Here is an 18,994-nt window from a genome sequence, read left to right as displayed (position 1 = left end):
CGAGATGTTGTTCGGACTGCTTACTGGGCATGCGCGTGATGCGCATCTCCAATGTTTTGATTCTCTCGCCGTCTATGAAGTGGCGATCAAGCGTCCCCGGAGCCCCAGCAATCGAAGCCCCAGCCGACCCCAGCCGGCTCCAGCAACCGGACAGCTCGTTCGCAGTCAGCGCTGACTTTCGCCGCCACCATTGTGCAGGTAAATCCGTTTCTCGCTATGGCTTTGAGACGAGTGCTTAGCCGCCGCCGACAACGGTCAAGGTTGCGCTAATGTTAGCTGCTAGCCGACCTCCCTTTTATAAACACAACAGAGGCGCCTGTATCGACGGTAACGTGTCTTTTTGGCTCACGAAAGTTCGACTGTGATTTGCTTGGGGGAAAACGTGTTTTGATGTATTTCTGTCTTTCTACCTTAGCTGAATTGAATTCCCTGAAATAAAATAGCACGCAGTTGACCTAGTTTGCAAGCAGATAACGTCAGTCAGCCTGCACGTCAACACGTTATTTTCATGCCAATGCCAAAATTCCGCCAGTGTTAAAATGATGGCTTTTACGCACACACGCTATCTTGTAGCTAACGAGTCATCAGTGGTCATGAGAATAACACTAGCACACAGCCAGCAAATAGGTTCACTTCGGACGCCATGGCTGTAGTTCTACACACAGCACTGAGCCACCTGGAGCACCACGGAAACTACGTGAGGATGCTGTCCGTTGACTATAGCTCAGACATTCTGGCTGAAACACCTTGGACTATCCTCTTCCATCTACCGCTGGATTAAAAAATTCTAAACCAACCGTCCACAATCTGTTAGACTTGGTCCCCATTAAAGCGAGCACTGGCTGGCTCCCCTCGAGGCCGTGTACCGAGTCCTCTTCTGTACTCCCCGTACACATACGACTGAACACCGAGCCACCAGTCTAACTCCATCATCAATGTTGTTTGTGCTGGGTGAAAAAAAAAACAGCCAGTTCAAGACTTTTTTGGACCTATTTAAAAAAATCAGAGCAAGAAATTGAAGCGTTGGACATATGAAGAAAGACATTTAATCCCATAAAAGTATCCATTTATTTAACGGGGCTGGGCAAACTGAGTAAAGGGCCAAAAGTGAGGGAAAATTTTCTGCGATACTAGTGTGACACAAGTGCAATCAGTGGATTGGCATCAGCTGCTTGTTGCAGCCCAACCCCCGCTCCTTCAAGTTTGTTAGTCAGCTCGGACGGTGAGGGATGGCTCGGGCAGAAAACGCCTTAATCCCTCCCTCCCTCCCCACTCACTCACAATGGCCCAGCCCTCGCTGATTCATTTTTTTTTTTCTGTGATGGATGAATTTGAAAACAAAAAGCGGGCAGTTCATGACTTTTTTGTTGTTGACCTCTTTCAAACATGGGCCATCCAAGTGCAAACTTTTGACCATGGATGAGTGAGCGAGCGCCTCAAAGAATTTGAAGCATTGGACATATGTAGGAAAGTGTAGCATCCCCAAAAACACAGGTGTCAAAGTGAGGCGCCCGGGCCGCCTCATTTTGTGCGAGCCGGGAAATGATAATCATGAGTGCCGACTATGTGTTTTAGGATTGAATTGATTCATCAACAACCGTTTGTGGAAGTTCCCCCTCAAGCGTCCGCGTCTCCCGGGAGCAGGCGGGCCGCCATGGGCAACACCAGCAGCGAGAGGGCCGCCGTGGGCCACGGGGAGAAGGCCCAGCGGAGGGACAGCAGGGCCACCAAGGATGGCGACCGGCCCAAAATCCTCATGGACAGCCCCGAAGACGCCGATATCTTTCACGGCGAAGACATCAAAGTAGGTCTGGGGGGTTTCTTTTCCGGCAATTTGAGTAGCGGGCAAATGGCCCACGGCCTTAGGCCACTTCCCGGGGAAGGTTCACCTTTAAGGAACCGTCTCTGCCAGAGCGGCCGGCGTCTCCTCTTCCTCACGGGCTCCGCTAACGGCGTGACAGCGCGGCCCTAACCGCCCGCCTCTGTCCCTGCAGGCGTCTTTGGAGAAAGAAGAATTCCTGGCATGGAGGCAAGACTTGGAAGACAAAGAGGCCACCTTGGAGCGCCCCACCGTCTTTCGCTGGAAAGGCGACGGCAAAGAGGTCTACCTCTCCGGGTCCTTTAACAACTGGGCCAGCAAGATTCCCCTGATCCCAAGGTGAGGAAGCCCGCGGCGCGGGGGGGGGGGTTCCCGTATTCGCACGCGGCGGGGGGGTCCGGGGTTTGTCCATCCATGCATACGTCTGTCCGTCCGTCCACCTGAACGGCTCTTTTCGCCGAAGCCAAAACACCTTCGTCACCATCGTGGAGCTTCCCGAGGGGGAACACCAGTACAAGTTTTACGTGGACGGGCAGTGGACTCACGACCCGGCCGAGGTGAGCCCGTCCGTCCGCCGTCCCACGGCGGGACGGATCCCGCAGACCTTTTTAACAGCTAGCGGTGGGTGGTGTTTCCCAACAGCCCGTGGTCACCAGTCAGCTGGGCACAGTCAACAACGTCATCCAGGTGAAGACGACCGACTTTGAGGTGTTTGACGCTCTCATGGTGGACTCGCAGAAGTGCTCCGACGTGTCGGGTACGTCGGAAGAAAGGTCCCCGTTGGAAGGGGGGACCCGGGCCAACGCGGAAGAAGAGGCCGGCGTCTGTTTATTTACTCATTTCTTTCTTGATTTAACCCTTTGTGTCCTTCCTTCTCCATTAGATCTGTCCAGCTCTCCCCCCGGGCCGTATCACCAGGATGCCTACCTTCCCAAAGTGGAGGAAAAATGGAAGTCTCCGCCCATACTTCCTCCTCATCTGCTCCAGGTCATTCTCAATAAGGACACGGGAATATCTGTAAGTAGACAGACACAAAGCCAGTAAGATTATTCAGATCCAAGCCTTTTCTCCTTCGGTCCCGCCACACGGCATCCATTGGCCAAAGGGCAACGGAGCGGCGTTTGGCCTTCCCCCGGCCGGCTGCCTCGTACGCGTGGCGCCACGGCAGGCGCCACGGCAGGCGCCACGGCAGGCGCCACGGCAGGCGCCACGGCAGGCGCCAAGCCAGCTTGTCGGTCGGGGCCAACCGCCGGGCTCCGCTAAAGAGACACGCGTACTTTAAAAAGTCCTGGCGCCCGTCCAATTGCCGTGTGTCTCTGTGCCCAGTGTGATCCGGCGCTCCTGCCCGAACCCAACCACGTCATGCTCAACCACCTCTATGCGCTCTCAATTAAGGTAAGCTCTACTTGAACCATTTTTTGTTTTGCCTTTAGAAACGCCGAGCTAAAGTGAAGGGGGCAAATCGCCACGTGTTTTGGTTTGGCTTTTTTTTTTCCTCTCCATGTGAGCAGAGTTCAAAAGGGGGGCACACACACACACACGCACGCACGCACACACACACACGCACGCACACACACAGACACACTTGTTTGAGACTGGCGCGTTCCCAGCCGAGTGTGGCGTAGCGTCGTACTTTCCGTATCAGCGCACAGCTGCGCGGACGGCTCCTTTTTTCCACCGGGCGAGCGGAACGTGTGTTTTCTCGGGCGCAACACAGCTGTCTGATCCCAGATACGCGCCCGCCACCAAAGTGTGCTCAAGCGCGGAGGGATATCCAAGTGGCAAATGGAAAAAAAAAAGGGCTCGGCGGGGGAATGAAAGCAGCTCCACCTTATTCTCATCAGCTTTTTCCAATTTCCCGTCAGAGCGGGGCCGGTGAGGAGTTCACCGACAGGCCAAATTCCCCAAATGCAGGCGGCAATGAAGGGAAAAAGACAATCTGGGGGATTTTTGACTTGCGAGGAGAACCAAGCGTTTTGATGGAAGGAGCCCCGTTACAACGGAGGTCTCAACTCTCTGGCGGAAACGGAAGTGACACGTGGATGTAACAAAAAGAAATGAAGATGTGAAAGTCTTGTCCAGCTTCCCTTTGTGTAGTCCAAGGCAGGTTCTGGGGAACTGAGCTAAGTTGAAACGTAAAGCATATTGTTGTTGATTGCAAGCAAACATGATGATGATGATGATGTGAAAGCAATCGGAATCCCCAAAGCGCACGTGACTTTGCCACTCTTTCTCCCTCCCTCCACAGGACGGCGTGATGGTGCTCAGCGCCACCCACCGCTACAAGAAGAAGTACGTCACCACCTTGCTTTATAAACCCATCTGACGGAGAGAGTGAAGAGCTAGTATTGTATCTCTAGCAATGCCAGCAATGGTCCAGTGACCAGGCCAACACTAGTCGTCCTCCCCGAGGATGGACGCTTCCCCATTTGATTCTCTTCTCGATATCACGACCGGCGCTCGCCGAGTCCCGGAAAGTAGCAAAGGAGTCGGATAGGGCGGCGGCGTTGAAAGCGCCCTCGCTGTCCACGTGCTGCGACGGCGTTGAAAGCGCCCTCGCTGTCCACGTGCTGCGACGGCGGCGGCGTTGAAAGCGCCCTCGCTGTCCACGTGCTGCGACGGCGGCGGCGTTGAAAGCGCCCTCGCTGTCCACGTGCTGCGACGGCGGCGGCGTTGAAAGCGCCCTCGCTGTCCACGTGCTGCGACGTCGGTGGAGGCACACCAATCCTGGCCGCCCGCCCGCCCGCCCTTTTTTGCGTGCAAAATCATTCTGGTGGGAGCCAAGATTGGTATTCCAGGCCACAACAAAGCACTCACTTAGCCCCACACGGAGTCAATTTTGAGTTTGATCTTCATTTGTAGTATTTCACCCGATCTTCTTGACCAGTGGCGGATGGAACAAGAGTGGAAGTACTGTGAATACTTGGCCAGAGTTGATCCGAAATGGAATGCCTCGTCCGTCCGTCACGCTCCGTCCGCTTGTGTTTTTCCTTGACCTTGGCAATATGGCATTTTGAGGCCCAATGCTGTTTGAACACGTCTTCTGTGGTCTTTGTTTGTCAAAGAGAGAAAGAGAGATGACGCCGGGCTAACTTGACTCGCTCCACCACCTTATTTCCTATTGTCCTATTTGTCTGTACCCTTCCAAATGGACTTTTGGCATCATTAAAGAGGCCCATTTACAATGGACTCGGCTTCATTTTGTGTCAAAGGTGACGTCACACGACGCAAAATCTACAGGCCAAAATTGGCGGCCGGCCCGTCGCCGCGACATCCCCAACTTTGTCCGTCGTCCAAACAGAACGGCGAGGGGAGCAAAGTTGAGCGGGTTCACCCAGAGCCGCCGTCTCCTCCTCCTCCTCTCCAAGTCGTCGCGAGGCTTGCGAGGCGTGCGACCCCGTGCCGTGTGAACAGCTGACGTGGCCGATAGCCGGCGGGCGGCCAGATATAAAGAGGGCGAGACCCGAGAGGTGCCGCCACTCTGCCGCTCTCCAAATGAAGACCCCGACCATTCTACTGCTCCTGGCTTTGAGCCTCTCCCCGGGTATGTCGTCGTCGTCCTCGCCGCCACCCGTCCGAGAATAACTAGGGAGTGGCGGGCGTTTGTCTCCCACAGCTGACTGCCTAAACTACAGGGCCCTGAGCCAGTTCCGAAACATGATCCTGTGCCTGATGCCCGACAGCTGGCCCATCTTCGACTACGCCGACTACGGCTGCTACTGCGGGAAGGGCGGCTCCGGCACGCCCGTGGACGACCTGGACAGGTGCCCGGGGCCAGCCCCCAGCTCCCGTGGTGGCTAAAGGCAACGGTGGTTTGGCGTCACTCACTCACGCGCGCGCCTCCTCTGCTTCGGCAGGTGCTGCTACGTGCACGACCAGTGCTACAGCGACGCCTTGCAGCATCCCGACTGTTGGCCCATTTTCGAAAACCCTTACACCGACCGCTACAAGTACAACTGCGACAAGGAGGAGAAGAAAGTCACCTGTCGCCGTGAGTAGCCAGCGCCACGTCGGAGAGTTGGCCAAGTCGAGGGCCTGACATAAAAAATGTTTTTGTGTTACCCCCCCCCCCCCCCACCCCCCCAGAGAATAACGACGAATGCCAGATGTTCATCTGCGAATGCGACAGGAAGGCGGCCGAGTGTTTCGCCCGAACGCCGTGGATCCCCGAGCACGAGCACCTGCCCAGTCACATGTGCAAGTGAAAGCCCCGGCCGGGACGGGCCGGGCCGGGCTTGAACCCGCAACCGGAGAGGACTCTGTCGCTGCGAGGAATCTGCCACGGTCTTGTACAATCTTTCAAATAAATCCTACAATCTGCCTCCGATCAAAGGCGTCTCCTTTTTAAAAGAGATGTCGCCGGTCCAGGCGTGCCCGACCGACTCCGGTCACCGTTTTAGATATAATATTTAGATTTTTTTTTATCAATGACGGATTATAAGCCCTGAATAATCCATTTTTTATGGATCTAAAACTATGTTTATTTGAGTTATTTTTTCTTAGTAAGGGAAAACCTCTCGTTTTTTAATTTCAAAAGGAAACCAAAATCTTTTGAAATATCAATGACCCCCCACCCTTCCCTATTAAAGTGAAATTACAGAAATATCATCACTTCTAGATTTTACAAAATGCTTTTTGAACTGGGAAAAAAAGGAAGAAAGAAAGAAAGAAAATAAGCAGCATCGGCGCCCCAGTGTGGTTGTTGTTGTAGTTCTTCTCCTCCGCGCTTGATGGCAGTAGAGTAGCTGTCAAAGTGTTGCCTGAGTGCAGCGTTTTGTTCCTTCCTCCCGTCCTTCCTTCCGTGCTTCCTTCCTTCCTTCCTGCTCGTTTGGGAGCGACGGCTGAATGAGCCCAGACACCCCCCGCCCCTGCCAGGTAATCCAATTTGTTATGTATAAAAAAACAACCTCCTTTTACCCACACAGACGAGAAAGTATGCTAAATGTTGAATCTGCCAACTGCACTCGCTCCACCGTTACCGTCGCCTCCTCCCCCAAAGCAGCTCGATCGAGGGAAGCATTATTTGAGACAACTGCCAGCCAAAGCCGACGTGGACATTCTGCTAGCAATGCAAAAGAAATAGACGCTGAAAGATCCGCCTGGCCCGTGCCTCAGACGGCAGATATTTGATCACAGGCTCCCATTTTCCACTTCATTCCATTTAGCGTCTGAATTGTTGGCGTGGGCTTCAATCAGCCACGGGCCAAAGCCATCTGCCTGCGTACTTCATACCTCCATGAATATTTGAGTGTCAAAAATGGCCCCGAGGGAGGCCGCCGGCCGGAGCTTTGCTTTTCATGTGCCGTTAAATGATCAAGAAATCAATTTGGCGCGCCTTGAATAATTCACCATTTAATGGGAAGGCAAACAACAAAAGGGCCACGGCTTGGGAAATGCTCTCCGGCCTTTGTTGACGGGGGGGGGGGGGGGGGGGGGGGACCTGGGGAGTCGGGGAGCCCTTGTTCAATTAGCCTCTGTCGCTGCCGGACGGACCACCGCTGACTTTTGCTTTGCCCAATACCAAAAAGTTTTCAGATGATGTCATGTTATGACAAACTGACCTAGGAGAGAAAGCAACGCTGGCTTGCGTTTCCATCCTTCCGCCACGCCAAGCCGCGCGTGGGAAAACAATGCAATTGCAATAGCGTAGAGAAGGAGCAGCTTCTTCTTGGCCACTACGTTTGCTTTGCTTTGGCTTGGCTTTGTTGTTTCAATCAATGATCACTTTCATTCCACTCTGGGCTAACAAGTGGGAGCTATTGCAAGTCAAGGCTCCTTCTCACCGTCGTCATGGCGACGCAAGCTGCCAGCCTCACAGTCTGGCTGGCGGGAGGCGTGGAAAAATGCGCCCAAACTAGACGGTCCGGGCGGGAAAATACATCCCGTGCTTATCCGCCGGCCTCGGGACATTTTCAAAAGTCAGCCTGGCCGTCTTTGTCGGAGGAGCCGACCCAGGTTGAGAGAGAAAGAAGAAGAAGAAGAAGAAGAAGAAGAAGAAGAGAAAAAAACAACACTTTCGATCTCAAGCAAAAAAAAAAAAATGTCTGCTTGACTTTTGGATGGCTCGGCAACATTGTCGTGTCGTTTGAGTGCCAACGCAAGAATAAAAGGAGCAAGTGGACAGACGCTTCTGACCCAGACCGCCAGGAAAATGGCGGCAGGTGCCATCTACCTCCGTGGGACGCCAGCCCATTCCTCCCTCCCTCCCTCTGGCCATTCTGCACAATTCTGCAAAAGTTTCCCGATTCCGTCAGGAAAGTCACGAGAGAAGAGCCCAGGGTGGCTAAGAAGAAAAAAAAAAAAAACCAACAATGTGAAAAATGCTGCGGCCGGCGCCAAAAAGGGGCAATCTCTCCTGGAGAGCCGTTCCTCGGTCGCCCACTTATCTCGATTTCCCGTCGCGTGGCCGGGAAACGGAGCCTTTAGTAACGCCAGCGTATGACATGCGACGGGCGCCCTCTTATCCCCAAGCCATTTTGCGATGGCGGCGATACGGGGGAGACGCGGACATATTTCTGCTATTTCTGTTCCGCTTTCATTACTGGGATTTGGGCGCCCTTAATTCAAAGCGCCCATTGCTTTTGACATGCTGACCAAAGGCGACGTGGGCTTTTCATCTTATCTGCCACTGCTGCCTTCTCGTGCTTTTCATCTGACTCGCAGTATCCGTGTCAGGCTGACATGGAGCCCGCAAACGCTAACCTAGCCCTACCTCCCTCCCTCCCTCCCCAAACAAAACTCCCTCCCTCCTTCCTCTATTTTTATCCGTCCCGTCGACCGCACAATAGCTTTCACCTCGCGGATTATGACCCTTTCATCCTAATGTTTGCCTGTCTGCACTTTGCTCCCGCCCACGCGCAACCGGCATCTGGCGTGGCGTCCCGTCAAAGCGGCGTCCCGTCAAAGCGGCGTCCCGTCAAAACGGCGTCCCGTTTTGATGGGCTCCGCTTTGACGGGGGACCCGGGAAAAAAAAGCGTGTCAGAAAAGCCAGGCCCCGGCCAAGTCCCATTTGCGCGGCGCCGGGTGTAGCGGCAAGGTCATTAGCGCTCTCCGAGCCAAGAGTGGCGGCGGCGGCGGCGGCGGGCCGGGGATTAGGCTCCGTAATGGGGTTTGGAGGATTGCTGGGATTTTCAGATCTACGCCCATACGGCACCAGGGGTATAATCACCGGCTGGGCGGGAGGCCACAACAAAACCCACGGACAACAATCCCTGCCCCCAAAGCCCACGTAGAGCGCCCTCTTGTCCAAAAATCCACCGGCTTCCCCGGCCTCTGCAACGCTCGATGCCCTCCGCCGGGCCTGCCGGGGCGCCGGCGTTGGTCCACCGCTACCGGGAGAGACCAAAAAAGGGCTTTATTGTGTCCGACCATCGGAATGGGAGCCGTTTGTCAATTGCACAAACGCAAGACGGAGGAGGATGGCTTTATGGGTCAAAGGTCAGCTTGACAGTCTTTGGCTTTCTCTGTTGAAATGACAATTTGGATCCATTTGCTGCCACTTCCACTTCCAGCTAGGACACAAAAATGGCCTCTGCAGCTCGTTTGTTTTTCTTCCAAGTAGGACAGTGTCTCCTTTTTGTTTCCTCCTTTTTGTTTCCTCCATTTCCTCTGGTGTCTGCGAGCACTTGAGCAGCGCATCATTTTCTTCTCTCTACTTGACTGGGGTTTGGTTAGTAAATCCGTGTTTGCAATCACAACACGCACTTTAAAGAAGGAGAGCCACCAGATTGATATTTTTTCCCGTTCCATCTTTGTGCATCCGGTGGGATGAAAATGGGAAGAAAAAAAAGGATCTGCTAACAGACGACCCATTTACCTCTTGCTCACCTTTGAGCAAGAGCTTTACATTGCACGCACGCGCACGCGCACACACACACACACACACACACACACCCAAGCTGCTGACACTAATGGCCGGAGATAGATGGCGGACTCACTCTCGGGTATTCATTGAAACACCAGCGACTCACGGCAAAGGATAAAGCACGTGTTGGGCCTCACCTACGGGGAAGGAGACGGCACTCCCGCGGGCTCCCGGAGGTCCCCCCGCCGGTCCCGTCGCCCCGCTGCCTCGCCCGCCTGACGCTAAATGAATGCCGACTTGTGCCAAGGATAAAAAAAAAAGAAAAAAAAGCGGCTTCAACTGCTTGACTAAACCTTGAAAATAATGGCGAAATGCACTGTGCCTTTTTACCGCTGCTTCCTTCCTTCCTTCCTTCCTTTTCTTATCCCTGCCATGATTGAATCCTCCTTTTGATTTGCATATAAACAACTAGCGGCCTTTCTCAAGGTTTTTCTAATGAAATCTTTTGGACATAGATCTTACAGCAGCTTCAGACAGTCCCGAAGGTTCATTGCCACGTGGACTTGGACTAAAACACCATCTCTTTTTCCAATTGGACGGTGAGGAGCATGACAACGGGTGCATATTTCCATAGTTATTGATATGCTCTTCCAGCAGATGCATGGATGTAGAATGAGTGTGTAGAAACCCACTTGAAATTCCATTTAATGTGCGTCCATAGTTAGGCCAGAAGCAATTAAGGTAAGTGCCATCCGCTCCCACGGAAAGATGAGCTTTGATGTTGTGCTCCCATGTGCATTTCAACGGTCCAACATTTCTGGAGCATCTCTGCATCGGGGGAAAAAAGAGTAAAAGAAAAAAAAAAGAGGAGCGCTTTGATGTGCTACTCTCGGCGCCAAAAGTCCTGCTAAATGCAGGACAACCCGAGGAACATCAATCACTCCGTTGCATTGGGCGGGGCTACTTCTGCGCGGCTGAAATTCTCCCGGAAAAATGTCAGCCAGCTCGCCCGCCCGCCAACGCCTCCGTTGTGCTGACGTAACCCCTGGATTCTCACGTACGCCAGACGGCCGCCGCACTCGTTTGCCGTTCTCTCGCCGGAGAGACGGCCACCCCTTTGACCGCCCCAAACGTCCCCGTCAGGACTTTGGAGCTCGTCACGGAAGGGCCGGAATGGCGGCCGGAAGGGCCGGAAGGGCCGGATTGCCCAATCAATAAAGAACAAGGAATCCCTCAAGTGGCTCATTGTGACACCGTCGATAAAATGGAACTTTTTGGAAAGGGCCCGCCCGCGTCAATTTGAAGGCCTCCAAAAAAGGAGCTTGGAGGGCTTGAAATCCTTCCAGAGGTCTTGCTTTGCCAGCCTTGAAAATGGGATTTGTTTTCCCAAATAGGATTAAGGAAACGCCAGCCATCAACGGGCGGTCGGGGGAGACCGCTCGTTGATGGCCTCCTCTTCGGCTGGCCTCCTCCTCGGCTGGCCTCCTCCTCCGCTGACCTCCTCCTCGGCTGGCCTCCTCCTCCGCTGGCCCGCCACGTGTGACCAACACCAATTTGCGGCATCACCCAGGCTAAATAAATAGGCTGGCGCTCCAAAACAACATTGAGGGCACAGGTTTTGTTTGGGTTGTTCTTATATTTGGAGGGGTTAGGGAGAGTGTTGTAAAATGATGATTTCTTTCTTTTGCAGATTGTGCAGGCTAGCCAGCAGGGGAATTTTCAGGTCACATCCGCCCGCGCACGTTGCACGGATGGATGCGTCTCCCCCCCCTCCCTCAAAGACCCCTCCCCCCCACCGATGTGACGGCGATCGAAGTGGCGAAAACGCCACTCAGCAGAGGTACGGTACGACTCTGTGGTGATTTTGGTGGTTTCTCTTCAGAGGTGTGCGGGTCATACGACAAACGGCTGTGCTCTCCTTTATTCTCTAGCAAAATCAAATCAATAAAAAATCAATCCAAAATCATCCTGCCTATTGGTTTCCATTTTAAAGGCAAAGCTGGAGCTGAATAACAGAGATGCTTTTTGTCTCAAATATGACGGTTACTTCATCTCTTTATATCATTCGGTTCTTTCTTTTTAAAAAAAAATAATTGCTACTGTTAGTCTTGGTTTGATTCTACATTTGATCTGTTGTTGCTTTTAGTCACGTAAAAGTCAACATAAAATGTATGAGTCAGACGTAAAGGACAACATTTAAAGGCTGTTGTTGTTGTTTGTTTGTTTGTTTTTTAACCCTTTATAACACCCCTTTTTTCTGCTTTTCCTGCCAACTGGGGCACTTCCACACATGGGTTTAGATGCTTTTAACCTTTACCGTTGCCCCCCCTCCCCCTTGTCTCTCTCTCTCTCTCTCTCTCTCTCTCTCTCTCTCTCTCTCTCTCTCTCTCTCTCTCTCTCTCTCTCTCTCTGTCTTTCTCTCTCTCTCTTTCTCTCTCTCTCTCTCTCTCTCTCTCTCTCTCTCTCCCTCTTCTCTCTCTTTCTTTCTCTCTTTCTCTCTTTCTCTCCCCCTCTTCTCTCTCTTTCTCTCCCCCTCTTCTCTCTCACTCTCTATCAGGCAATGAAAGAGAGATAAAGAGAGGACAGGCTCTTAACAAGGTTTCTTCTAAACTGCGCGCTTTAGTTTCGCGTAAACATACGCAGCGCACAAAACCTGAATTGTAAAAAAAAACAAAAACATTACTTTTTTCCCCCCTGCGCCACCGTGCAGCGCAAACTCGGGATAATGACTAATCGTGTGTCCAGCCAATGATATGAAGCGGATCAAGTCACGTGTGTTTACCTTCGCTCCATGGGAAGTGACATCGATTGGCTGTCAATGAATGTCATTGACTCAGACCGCCTTTTACGCGCAAGTCGCCAAAGTTTTGAAATGTAGCTAAAGCTTGGGTAGAATTGCTGCCAAGCCGAGGCAAGCTAAGCTAAGCTAACATAAGGCAAGCCAAGTCAAACTAAAGTTAGCCAAGCCAAACCAAGTGTCTATCGTGGCGAAACGAGCAGTTGTGGCAGAGCCACTCAACAAGCAACAGTCAAAAAGAAATGCGCCTCATTTAAGAAGGAATGTCTGTTGGAGGACGTGTCGATCAATGGTGCTGAGACTTTTTTTTCGTTTTCAAGTGAGAAAGGACAAAAGCTACAGCCAAGCTAAAAGTCGGGACTTTTCTGACGGAAATCTATGGACGAAATAGAAGATGATGGACTAACTAACTACCTGGAGCGAGACCTTCAACACAAAAGTCATCGGAATGACAATGAATGCCAAGTGACCCGAAGGACAAACGGGACAACAACAAAAAAGAACCCGGTAAGCTTTCAATCCTATTTCTCATCTCAACCGCTTTATCCTCATTAGGCTCGCGGGAGCTGCTGGAGCCAATATTAGCTGGCTCCAGCCCACGTATGCATGTATTGAGAGGTTTTATTTGTGTTGTGGATATTTATCATTACCTTTGATTATGACGGAATCATTTACGGTGAGTGCAATCGGAAATCCAGAGTTTTGAAAATGACACAAAAGTTGCATTTTCACAAAGTGGCTTCCTTCAGGGATTTGAGGGCGAAGCCAGATGTTGCTATCTTTGCTATTCTATTTCTATGCTATTCTATTTCTATGCTATGCTATTCTATTCTATTCTATGCTATGCTATTCTATTTGATTGAAAAGTTTTTCACAAGGATCACAAACTTTTATTGAGATTGAAATGCAATAGGTCCATATTTGCGGTCTCGACCTTTCTTTTAAAAAGAACCGCGCGATCCTCCCTGCCATGCCGTCCGTCCATTTCGGAACCAAATCCCGACTTCCCGTGGCGCTCCATTGTTGCCTAACCCAGGCTTGGAGTTTGTCTGAATTTGGGGCTTTCTGCCTCTTGAGGATTGACCGCCAAAATCTGGATACAAGGGCCCAAAATCCCAATGGCTCTCTCTAACTGGTCGCACGTGACAACATTTAAGCGGGCCCTCGCCAGGGCGGGCCCTCGCCAGGGCGGGCCCTCGCCAGGGCGGGCCCTCGCCAGGGCGGGCCCTCGCCAGGGCGGGCCCTCGCCAGGGCGGGCCCTCGCCAGGGCGGGCCCTCGCCAGGGCGGGCCCTCGCCAGGGCGGGCCCTCGCCAGGGCGGGCCCTCGCCAGGGCGGGCCCTCGCCAGGGCGGGCCCTCGCCAGGGCGGGCCCTCGCCAGGGCGGGCCCTCCTTGTCGTCACGGCCAACCAAATCCTCCCGAGCTCTGAATGGCGTCTAGCGCTAGGACGGCGGGATGCCATTCTACTTTCCGCAGGGTTTCCTGGCGGTCGGGGCTAACCATTTGGCCTCTGACTCTGTCGCTCGCCGCTGACCACGCGAGGGCCAAGATATTTGACAATGGGCGGACTCAGACCGGAGAGGGCCCATAAGCATTTGACGGACCTTTTGTGGTGGCTTTGGGGAAGCGGGCGGACGCGTTGTGGCACGACATGCCGTGATAAGCCCTTGTCTTGTCCACGTCGACGGGACGGGACGGGACGTGAGAGGGAGACAGAGTTTTCAGCCTCCAGGGCAAGCTTTAGATCAGACGTCCAGTTGGAGCAAATCCATTGGACACAATGCGTGTGCTTCTTTGTCTGGCCGTCCTCGCGTGTCCCCGTCAAAGTGCCGCCGCTGATAAATGACCTCGGCGGACACCTGTGAAACACGGCACTGGAGGGGAGCCCCACGGCTGCCATTTTTGCCAAAAAGGGCTCCAACTCTGACACCGGCTCCGACACAGCGGTTCCCTCCCGGGCGGAGGCGCAGCCGGCGTGCCGGGTGACAAAATGGACTTTGGAGGGAAGCCAGTACATCCCAGCACTCCCTGGTGTCAGAGCCGCTTTCTCTGCGCTCCCTTGCAGTGATCATTCATCACGCCGCGCCGTCACAGAAGGCGAGGCGACAAGAGAAGAGAAAAGAGAAGGCGGCTCATGCATCTCCGCCGTGCAGCTGCCTCCTGGAAAGGCTGTGGGGGAGGGGAGGGAGGGCCGCCGCCGTCCAATCGCCCGCTTCCTTCCTCAATGGCCCGAAAATAGCTGATCGGCATCAAGCGGATGGCACGCAAGCGGCTTGGCGGCCAATCCAAGCCGTGGCCCGTCCTTTGTGAGCCGGCCCAGCCCATTTGGCGTCCTTGTGTCACACGGGTACGTCTACGTGAGCCGTCGGGTCGCTTAGAGGAAAACCACCCTATTCTTTTTTCTCTTTGAATGGCGGCCGAGTATTTGCTTGTATTTTCCGCCGTGGTGGCCACAGTCAAAATGCTCTCTTTTGGTGGTGTCACGAAAGCGGACGAATATGGCGCACGCCGGCCCGACCCGTGGGCGGCGGCGGCGGCCAAAAACGAAGCAAATGCCATTCCGCCGACGACTCGACTTTCCCGCCGGAGCTAATTGAGGCGGCGTGCTCGGCAGTGTTTTACAGCGGACGGCGTTGAGCTGCTCCCGTGAATTAAGCAAATGGCCGACACGTAGGCCGGCCTTTAAAAACATTTGAATAGCGCTGGATGGGCTCCGTCCCTTTTGGTCACCAGCGTTGTAACTCTGCTGCTCACTCGCTCATTTGCACCAGTGTCGGTGTTGCTTCGTGTTCTGCGTGACGCCGGCCCCCGCCTCGGCCCTCGCCTCGGCCCCCGCCTCGGCCCCCGCCTCGGCCCCCGCCTCGGCCCCCGCCTCGGCCTTTCCCGCTCGCTCCATGGTTTGGTGACAAAGTGACTCCTGCTGTTAAAAGTTGGCAAGAGGAGAAATCCCATCCAACTCTTTTGCATTTTGATCACTCCTTCCCTCCAGGATCGCCATGGACAGCTCTGGAAGAAATCATCATACTAAGTGAGAGAGAGAGAGAGAGAGAAAGCTAGTCTATGTGGGACAAGAGTTAGAGAGAAGGAAAGAGAAGCCTTCCCACTCGCTCATTACGAGTAGCTCCCGTTCCCGCGCTTTCTTTGTCCCATGAAGAAGAAGAAGAAGAAGAAAAAAGATGGCCAATGGCAGACTTCATTTTGGTGTGTTGCACGCGCACAATGGTTCAAGACCAAAGACACGCACCGCTCGACACCCCCTACCATCCGGTGGAGCGTAGGAGTTTAGCCCCCCCCCCCAGGCGCTCGTCTCGTCCGCTCCGTGGCCAGTAGGCCACCGGACCCAGAAAGAGGAGGAGATGAGGAAAAGACGGTGGGCTGAAAATGCGCCGGCCACATTTCACCTATCTCTTACTTCTATGAAAGGCGGCGTTCTGTTAATGAAAGGAGCTCGGAAGATAACAAGAGGGATGGTTAGAGGGAGGGGAAGAAAAAAAAGAAAAAGAAAAGAAAAGCGCCAAGATTGATTAGCGTCAGGAGTCTTGACGAATAGCTCCGAGGGATTGGAATGGAGAGCGAGCCGCTTTACGAGTTGCTGCCGCCCCCCCCCACCCCCCCGCTAAAACACGCCGCTCACGTCACAATTAAGAGCTGAAAAGTGGCCGGCCGGAAGGGCGGGCCAGTCCAAAAGAAGTCCCAGGCCACGCGTGGCGCTCACCTTGAACGCTGGCCGGTCACTTTGGCGCCAAGTATTCCCCGTCCTGCCGTCACGGGCGCCTCCCTCTACGCACACCTTTTGGAGATTTGTGAGTGTGTGCATTGGCTGTTGCTAAAAATGGTGACCCACATTACTGCGCCGCAATCCATTCTTAGATTATGATGTGGAAAGGCAGCCAAGCGAGGGAGGCACTTTAATCAAAGCCAAAGCATGCGTTTCCCGCCCGCTCCATCTATCAGACGCGCAGGAAAAATCCCCTTCCAGAAGACGGGAGTGGAAAGGGTCTGGGCCGTTGAGCAAAAGCTCTTCCCGCTTCTCGCTCCCCACTCAAAGTGGGGACGCCGCCGACGGGGAAACGTACGCTCCTTCCAAAGATCTATTGGGGAAGCCACCTTCTGGTTTGCTCAAAGATGGCGGCTTTCGCTTCCTGGCACACCGGACACCGGACCAGAATTGGCCAAGATTGTTGCAATTGACATTTTTTTTCACATAGCAGTTTGGCTGGCTTTTTTTTTTCATATTGAAGTTGTGTGTGTGTGTGTGTGCGCGCTGCAACAGGGCCGTCTTCAAAGCAATTTCCCCTGGCGCCAATTGAAGCTTTTGGACGTGGCAGGGCTTGTCGGCACGCTTGCACTTGTAAGTGCAGCCCCCAGCTAAGCATGCTTCCTGCCAGGATCAAAAGTCAAAAGCCCACCTCGGGCGCAGATGAAAGTCCAAATCCAAATCCAGACTCTCTCCTCCCCACCTCCCTTTTGCCTTTTCCCAAACGGACCCTTATCCAACACGGAGCGACAAACGAGTGGTTAAACCAATCCTCCCGTCAATGACTTTTGTCCCCCCCCCCCCTCAATTTGGCGGAGGCATCTCCTCCTCCCCCTCCTCCAAAGGCTTTTCGTGCCAATTTCTTGTTTTTTTTTTTTTTCTTCTCTCCTCCATTTGGCTGTGATAAGAAGACGGGTCAAGGTGTTCCATTAAATGTGAGCAATCTAGCAAAGTGCTCCTGAGCAGGCCTTTCTCTTGGCCTGGCTGTGGAGAAAGGGGAGCCGCGCAAGGGTCACCTTCAGCTCGCCACCCAACCCACGGCGCCAGCCTGGCCCGGCGAGCGCGTCTGGAGTTTGTCACGTGAGCGGCTGAAAAGGGGAAGCGTGCGGCAGCAAAGAGCCTTTCTGCCTTTCTGCCTTTCTGCCTTTCTGCCTTTCTGCCTTTCTGCCTTTCTGCCTTTCTGCCTTTGCGTGCCTTTCTGCCTTTCAACTCTCAGCACCGTTTTGGAATCTCCGTTGTGCCTTTGGCTTTTCCCTCGATCGATTCCCGTTCCTTCCCGCTCGCAACGCCTCCTCATTTTGACCAAATGTCAGCTGTGGTGTGACGGGGCGCCCCAAGTGGAAGGGAGGAGCCTCGGCAGCAAATTGCCAACGTGTGAGCAAGGAAGGCCTCGTCCCTCTTGCAAGATCACCAGCTTGCTTGCCATCCCCCAATGAATTTCAGAGCGGACTTTCAACCCGGACGTGCAGACGCTAACCCAAATTGCTCCAATGCGACTCGCCCAGTTGCAAAGATCCAAATCCCAGACACTTCTTTCCCAATTCCGCATCATTCAGGAGGAGCTCCCACTGGCAAACTCTGACCTTCACATGGTGAATTTGGCCCCCTCCCCAACTTGACTCCAGTGTCAGTTAGCCGTGTTTTAATTTTTCGGCTGGTTTGGTGCTTTTGGGTGGCCTGCACTTTGTCTCTCTCCGTCTTGTTTTTTCAAGCATTTTAGAATGGAATGGAAGGAAGGCTTTTTATTGTCCTTATTCAAGTCTGGTGACATTTCAAGCTTTCACCACGCGGCGCACAAATCACGCCATCGTTCGGAACCTCCCGCCATCGCAGCGACACGGGTCCGCCCTGTCAACGATGATCATTAAAAGCAGGGAGGAAAAAGACTCCTTGCTTTGTTTCTTAACAAAGTTGAGCTTTTTAAATGATGGCGTGATGAAAGGCGGATGGATACACTTGCTGCAGCGGGTCTCCAGAGGCGTGACTCAGTTCTTTGCAAGTTAGCGCGAGCAGACAAGAACTTTACCAAAAATAACATTGGGCAAACTTTCAAAGACTTTGAGGTTTTTCAACGCCGCTCCTGATCTATTTCTCGCATTGGGGCTGCCGTCTTTTATCCAAGAAACAAAAGAAAAAATGCCGCTTGTGGACTTTGGCGCTTGGCTCCTTCTCGCCACTCCCCCGTGGTGAAGTGAGCAGAATCAAGCATGGACATGGAATAGAGAGGACAAGTGGCCATTGAAATTGGGCTTTTTATGGAAGCACAAATGAGCACCAGACTGCACGCGCTCCAATATTTTTGCCATTTGTCTGGATCTCATTAACATCTCTCCGTTATGTTAATCATACTCCGCAAACCATTGTGACAAACCCAATTTCGCTCTCTCTCTCTCTCTCAGCTTGTGGCTGAATGCCCACGAGGGAGGAAAAAAAAACCTAGTGTTTGAAATGAAGTCTAGTGACACACTTTAAATGGCTGCTCAAAAGGAAAGATGGAAGATATCGTTTGGCCGGCGCGTGGCTTGCCTCACCTCTGTGGACATATTTTCCCATCACCTTTTCAGTGCGGATGGCCCGTTGGATGGAAGGAAGGAAGGAAGGAAGGAAGGAAAAGGCTGCACCGTGAAAGGATGGCACATCCCAACTATTTTTAAACGGCGACTGCTCGTTTCAGGTCAGCGCAGAGACGAGGCGGCAAAGGGAAAGCGCCCGCCCGGCGCTCCGGGGAAAACCTCTTTGGAGAGCAAGGCACGTGGAAGAAATGCGCTTTTTGTTCCGTGTCCCTGGCCTCTACCGCTTTGAAAAGACGCCCGGCCC

General features: G+C 53.2%; 2 protein-coding genes and 1 long non-coding RNA gene across 5 annotated transcripts in view; all 3 read left to right on the top strand.

Annotated features, from left to right (window-relative positions):
- The first annotated feature begins 18 nt into the window (after positions 1 to 18).
- prkab1a (protein kinase, AMP-activated, beta 1 non-catalytic subunit, a) lies at positions 19 to 5,008 on the top strand. The gene is made up of 8 exons (XM_077737698.1): positions 19 to 198; positions 1,576 to 1,804; positions 1,995 to 2,158; positions 2,283 to 2,376; positions 2,462 to 2,576; positions 2,703 to 2,836; positions 3,146 to 3,214; positions 4,068 to 5,008. Exons 2-8 carry the CDS (start codon positions 1,655 to 1,657, stop codon positions 4,143 to 4,145), a joined length of 804 nt encoding a protein of 267 aa, XP_077593824.1. The 5' UTR covers positions 19 to 198; positions 1,576 to 1,654; the 3' UTR covers positions 4,146 to 5,008.
- A 152-nt stretch (positions 5,009 to 5,160) lies between these two features.
- Positions 5,161 to 6,396, top strand: LOC144210803 (phospholipase A2-like). Its single transcript, XM_077737699.1, has 4 exons — positions 5,161 to 5,363; positions 5,436 to 5,583; positions 5,677 to 5,810; positions 5,906 to 6,396. The coding sequence occupies exons 1-4, from the start codon at positions 5,315 to 5,317 to the stop codon at positions 6,022 to 6,024; spliced, it is 450 nt and encodes a 149-aa protein (XP_077593825.1). The 5' UTR covers positions 5,161 to 5,314; the 3' UTR covers positions 6,025 to 6,396.
- A 225-nt stretch (positions 6,397 to 6,621) lies between these two features.
- Positions 6,622 to 18,994, top strand: part of LOC144210291 (uncharacterized) — a 37,732-nt gene continuing 25,359 nt past the window's right edge. Inside the window, exons 1-4 of one of the 3 annotated variants that reach the window (XR_013329346.1) lie at positions 6,623 to 6,694; positions 11,019 to 11,239; positions 11,315 to 11,464; positions 12,742 to 12,928. This is a non-coding gene — a long non-coding RNA (uncharacterized LOC144210291). Of the gene's footprint in view, positions 6,695 to 11,018; positions 11,465 to 12,741; positions 12,929 to 18,994 lie in introns of all 3 variants that reach the window. The other 2 variants (XR_013329345.1, XR_013329347.1) reach the window with 2 other exon arrangements.

The sequence above is a fragment of the Stigmatopora nigra genome, chromosome 17 (assembly GCF_051989575.1).
Source record: "Stigmatopora nigra isolate UIUO_SnigA chromosome 17, RoL_Snig_1.1, whole genome shotgun sequence".
Taxonomy (NCBI): domain Eukaryota; kingdom Metazoa; phylum Chordata; class Actinopteri; order Syngnathiformes; family Syngnathidae; genus Stigmatopora; species Stigmatopora nigra.
This window is presented reverse-complemented; position numbering and strand designations above follow the sequence as displayed.